At 30.6% G+C, this 6,112-nt stretch overlaps 1 protein-coding gene across 1 annotated transcript in view; it reads right to left on the minus strand.

Moving 5' to 3' along the window:
* Window positions 1-3,417, minus strand: part of LOC126890260 (heterogeneous nuclear ribonucleoprotein L) — a 296,962-nt gene extending 293,545 nt beyond the window's left edge. The window contains exons 1-2 of the mRNA XM_050659118.1: window positions 3,397-3,417; window positions 2,691-2,751 (exon numbers count right to left, since the gene is read on the minus strand). Coding sequence (XP_050515075.1) covers window positions 2,691-2,751; window positions 3,397-3,417 — 82 coding nt within the window. The remainder of the gene's footprint in view (window positions 1-2,690; window positions 2,752-3,396) is intronic.
* Between the last annotated feature and the right edge of the window lie 2,695 nt (window positions 3,418-6,112).

The following is a 6,112-nucleotide window of genomic DNA, read 5'->3' on the forward strand; positions in this document are numbered from 1 at the left end:
CTCTGCGAACCACGTGACCAAAGAATTGCAGAATTCGTTGCAGACATATTGTGAACAGCCTTTTTTAATATTGAGTTGGTTTAGAATGGAAACGTTGTCCTATGAGCTGTCCAAGGTATGCGCAGCATTCTTCTCCAGCACCACATCTCAAAGGCATCAATTTTTTGGCGCTCGCATGCGCGAAGAGTCCAAGTCTCTGCTCCTTATAAAAATATTGAGAATACAAGGGCATTCACCAGTTTCATCTTGATATTTTGAGAGATGGATCTGTCTTTCCAAACTTCAGTTAGGCGACTCATCGCATTTTTTGCCATACCAATACGTCTCCGAACTTCTGCTTCACAGTTACCATCGTTAGTTATACTAGACCCAAAATAGACAAAGGTGTTTACTATCTGGTATTCCTGTAATATGTTAGTCACTTGAATAGTGTCAAATCTGTCGACCACCATTATTTTTGTCTTAGCTTTATTGATTTTCAGACCAACTTTATTGGCTGGCTGTATACCATAATTAAAAATCGTACAGAAGTAAAAACTTCGTTTTTGCAATGGTATAAAAAGTTTATTAAAAAACTATTAAAAAGTCATCCAAAAGGATTCGCAAAACGTTTTCGATGTAGATCAGAACATCTTCAGTGCGTTCTGCTTAGTAGATGAAACTAGCAACCTTATAAAATTGCTAACATCGAGAAATATGATTTACATATGTTAATAATTTGATAATTGTAGCGACTCCAAGTCGATGTTAAAAGATTAAATTTGTTAGGAGTGCTGAAAGGGCAGCATGGTTCCCTGCTCGATAAGATGCAGGGAACTAGAAGCAGCTTTAATAAAATAATTATAATTTGAAGAATGTAATGAGTCGTTAAAAAACATGTATAGGGTTTGAACAATGTTGTATGCATTCATATCTACAGTGATGAGCGAGCTAATAACCGGCAAAATAGCGCAAAAGATGGAAAACATAATACATTGTGAAATAAAAAGAGATGAAACTAGTAGAGGTGGAAATTATCGATATAAACGTATAAATTAACATTACATAGTTTTCCACCTTTAGACACCTGTGACAAGTGTATTTTATAAAATTCCTGTCACAGTGCTACTTGTCATACTCCTTCGATACGTCTAAAGGTGGGAAACTATTAGCTTTCAATTTTAACAATAATTATAAAATATGTAGATTTTATATAAATAAAAATGATAACTTTAAAATCCACCTTTATAACAATGCAATAATAATAATTTTATATAATATACCTATACATAGGGTTACCATAATTTATTAATGCCAAATCCGGACAGGGCTAGTCCAGGGGGTTGTAGAAAATGTAAAATGTGAATTTGACTGTGTTGCTGTTGGAATCTAATATTCAACTATAATTATTATTTTTGTTAGCGTTAAAATAAATACATGCAGTCTTCAAGGGGCGCGCCGAATTTTCCGAAAGCATAAAAGTTAATTCGATACACCTCTTGCGTAAAAGTGTCATGTTACATATGAATGTGAGAACTTTGTTAGTTCTGTGTTTGGTATTTAGTCTGTTCGAATATTTTGTAGATAAATCTCTTTAATTTCTTTGTATGTATTATTGTAATAATTCGGTTCGGTTAAAATAAAAATAGTTTATATCACCTTTTATTTGTACCTTTTATTATCTTATATTTCTAATAGTTGCTACCTCTACATTGTACATATAGTTGTTTCGCTACTAAGAAACTTGTATTCTTCTGTAAGTTTGTCAGTAAAAACACATTTACTCTTTGGTATTTTACAAAGTTTATAGGTACATTAAACTAAACTATTTAAAAAACTAAACGTAAATAGCCTCTATCAATATCTCACAGCTCACAGACACGGTCAATTACACAGTAGTCATTACAGTAACTCAACTAGCTGTCAACAGATTATTGTCTGCTCGTGCCCGTGCGCTGTTGACAAGCAGTGCGACCAACTTAACTAGGTGCTGCGTAGAATGAAATTTCCCAGCTTTGAGCCAAGTATTTTCCATTTTTCTAGCAAAGAAAAAAATCCGGACATTTCTCATATCCGGACGCCAATCCGGACATATCTTTCAAATCCGGACTGTCCGGACGAAATCCGGACGTATGGTAACCCTACCTATACACCACGCACTATTCAAAATAAATAGATTAAATTTAAATGATGAAAGCAGTTTCTATATTACTTTGAGTATATCTACCGTTAGCTTAGAGCGTAGAGTGTTGAATCTTAAATGCAATATTCTACCTTTTTAGTAGAAAGAAACAGTAATAACCTTTGAAGTTTATAAAGAGGATATAATGTCGAGGGGTAATCAAATAAAACCGAGATTTCTTGTGATCTAAATAAATTAAGTGGTATTATGTATATCTACTCTATTTATGTGAAAAACCATAAAATTTAACAACTTCTAAAAAATAATCAGATAAAAAAGATACGCAGACCTGATAACACAAATTTTTTACTAAGTTGCAATCAAACGTAGCCTCGTGTAGAGGATCTAACATTCAATATGTTAAGATCACAAAGCTAAAATGTTTCTTAATCTTTGATAGGTGCCACAAAATATTTTTTCTCTTGATCACTATTTTATTAAAATATAAAACTAGTTAATTTTCAATATGATTTTCCTGTGTTCCTGTGTGAATTAAAATGTTTTTACATACATACAAAATTATACTTACATAGAGATACTGTATAATCCCAACTTTCTGCGTCATTCTTGTGCACATTAAGTTTATCTGGCTGCAACAAAAAATAACAAGTAAATAACGAATCAAATTAAAAAATATTTTAAAGTTAATTAAATATGAAATAATTACACTTTTATAAAAAAGAACTTTTTTTATAATAAAACGTTTTTATTATTTATAGGAGAGAATATAAAATAATTTGACGATATAAAATGCTTAAAATTCCAAAAATTACACTTTCATAAAAAAGTACTTTTTATAATACCACGATTTTGTTATATTGGACACAACATATTTCGAAAGAATAATTAACTTATAAAATATGAATTTTTAGTAGGTGTATTAACTGTTATAATTATAATTCCAAAAATTACACTAGTATAAAAAAGTACTTTTTATAATACCACGGTTGTTTAAAATGGTATAAATAATATTTATATATAATAATTAACTTGAAAATACGAATTTTAAGTATATCAACGTTTAATTATTTATTAAAACAATTAAAAAAAGATACGCAACATTGATAATCAGTAATCGTAAATTGTCAGTTTTAGACAATTCAGTCATGGCTTACTTAAAATTTGGAAATATTTAGACCCGTAATAATATTGCTCTGAAAAATGAATATATCTCGAAAACTAATAAATTTAGACATAAGGAATGTTAGATAAAAATTAAAGTATGGCAATGGTACTTTTCGATAGTGATATAACATTCCAACTAACTTTGTAATGTGAAGCTCAAAGTTGGCTACAATTTTTGTTATTATCTTTTATCGCTATCCATTACTGTAACGGATCTACGGAGTTTACCCCACTAATCAATCATCCTGTATAATGACCGTTAAATATTGTATTGTTAGCTAGTTCTGAGCTATTCTGAAAATTTCAGGTGCCTAGATAGCCTAGAATTATTTTTAAAATGGATTACAAAATTTGCAGATATAGTGACAAAGACCAAGTCAAATACAGAATAAGACAATCTAATCAAATTCACCTAGTCCGAAAATGCTTCCTAAGGGAGCTAGAGCTCTTTGAAAATGGCGTCTTGTAATTAGTTTTTCTTAAATACCTCCAGAACTCTTTTAGTTATAAAAATGAAAATTGGTACAAATATTTATTTTCCAGAGATAAATCGACTCCATCCATTGTGAATTTGTATTACCAGTTGTAGGCGTCCGTTTTGGGTGGGGCAACGGTTATTTTATCGCATAACTTTTTCGTCTTTAACTTTTAAGCATTTTTGATACCGGATTATTAAATTGTGAGGTATTCTAGTACTAAAAGGTACTCTTGCTTTAAGTCGGTAGAACACACCGTTTTCTAGAAAATTCGATTTGAAAATTTTTGGTTCCCTAAATTAAAAAAAAAATTGAAAAAAAATTTCAAAAAAAACGGTGTATTTTACCAACTTAAAGCAAGAGTAACTTTTAGTACTAGAATACCTCATAATTTAATAATCTAGTGTCAACAATTTTTAAAAATTAAAGCCAAAAAGTTTTGTGATAAAATAACCGTTGACCTACCCAAAACGGACGCATATGACCGGTACTAGAAATTCACAATTAATGAAATCGATTCATCTCTGGAATATAAATAAACGTACAAAATTTTCAAATCGATTTTTTTAGAAAACGGTGTATCCTATCGACTTTTATACTAACGGAGTAAGAGTACCTTTTAGTATTAAAATACCTTACATTTTAATAATCCAGACTCAAAAATTCTTAAAAATTAAAACCAAAAAAGTTAAGCGATAATATAACTGTTTCCCTACCCAAAATGAACGCCTATGACCGGTACCAGAAATTTGCAATGGATGGAATCGATTTATCTCTGGAAGATAAATATGTGTACCAATTTTGGTTTTTCTAAATAGAAGCTTTCTGGAGATATTTAAGAAAAACTAATTACCAAACGAATTACGCCATCTTCAAATAGTTCTAGCTCCTGTAGGAAGCACTTTCGGACTAGATGAATTGGGTTAAATTATCTTAAAATTATCTGAGGAATGTCCTGTCTTCGTTTGTCGGTAGAGTTTCTGAACACCCTGTATATAAAAAAACCGTTTTAAAATATTTTGAATTGTGTGTAGCATACTATTATTCCTTCACAATTAATGCAGTCAATGAGCGTATTTGGCTCCGAATTCTGTTCTAATGAATCAATTTACTTGATACTTGATACACAGTTAGTGGGGAACAGCTCAAGAAACAATGTCTACCCTATGCCAAAATACGCCTTTATCTTGGGGGTGGCCCCCATCCCTTCTGAAATGTAGAAATTTTTTTGGTCCAAATAACACCGGGAGTCGTTAGAGGATCTAATTGTAACAAAAATTTCTATAATTTTTGTTTTTGAAAATAAATACTTTTTGAGTAATTCGTGATTGAAAATTTGCCGCTTTCAATGAAAAAATACACTTTTTTGTACAGTTTTTTTTTTCGAATAACTTAAAAACTTTGTATCTAAAGAAAAAAGTTTTACGAAACATTTTTGTAGCTTGAGAAACTTGTTTTTTTCAGAAATCTTCTAGTTGCAATAAAAAGCCAGATATGATAAGTGAAAGGAAACTTTTTTATGTGAATGCTCAATTTGTGCATTCAACTTAAAATAACAAAAGACCTTGAAATTGAGCACTACTAAATTCCAACTATATTCAAACTAAGCAAAATACGGTGCAAAAAAGATTGAACACTCATATATTAATAAAATGAGCAGCACATTAATGGCTGATTGCACCAACAGATCTTAAGCTCCAGCTTAGCTAAGCTCTACTTATAGATAGGGCCTCCTTGAGTATCACTTACGTTGCATCATAATTTTAGATTTTTACCTTATTATCAATTATATCTATTATTATATTATGGTATTCTTATTGTTATATATTATAATTATATTATATTAATTCTTATGATATTCTCGACTTAAGCTTAAGATCTGTTGGTGCAACCGGGCATTAGCTACGCATCGGCCATAATTTTAATAAATCGCATTTTTCCGATTATAGCGCCATGTATTAACAACTCTAAAAAAGGTTTTTCATTTGGAAGTGCATTTCACGAGATATTAGACCGTTTTAATTGCAGATTTGAATAACTCATAAAAAAGTAAGTACCTATCATTATTTATTCGAGACATTTTTTAGATTTGTTGATAGAGATGACGCTAATAAATGGTATTTTTCCAATTACAGCGCCACCTATCAATAATTCTAAAAAATATTTCGAATAAATATTGCTTATTTAAAAAACGGGGGTTCCTGTTTAACATTTTAAAGTTATCCCCACCTCACCTCCATGGAATGAGGGATCGTGTTTAGTGCGATTTGGTAGGTTTTTAAAATGTATTAAAAACGTGTTTTTTGAATTTTCACTTGGAAGTGCATTTCACGAGATATTGGACCGTTTC

The sequence above is a fragment of the Diabrotica virgifera genome, chromosome 8 (genome assembly GCF_917563875.1).
Source record: "Diabrotica virgifera virgifera chromosome 8, PGI_DIABVI_V3a".
Taxonomy (NCBI): domain Eukaryota; kingdom Metazoa; phylum Arthropoda; class Insecta; order Coleoptera; family Chrysomelidae; genus Diabrotica; species Diabrotica virgifera.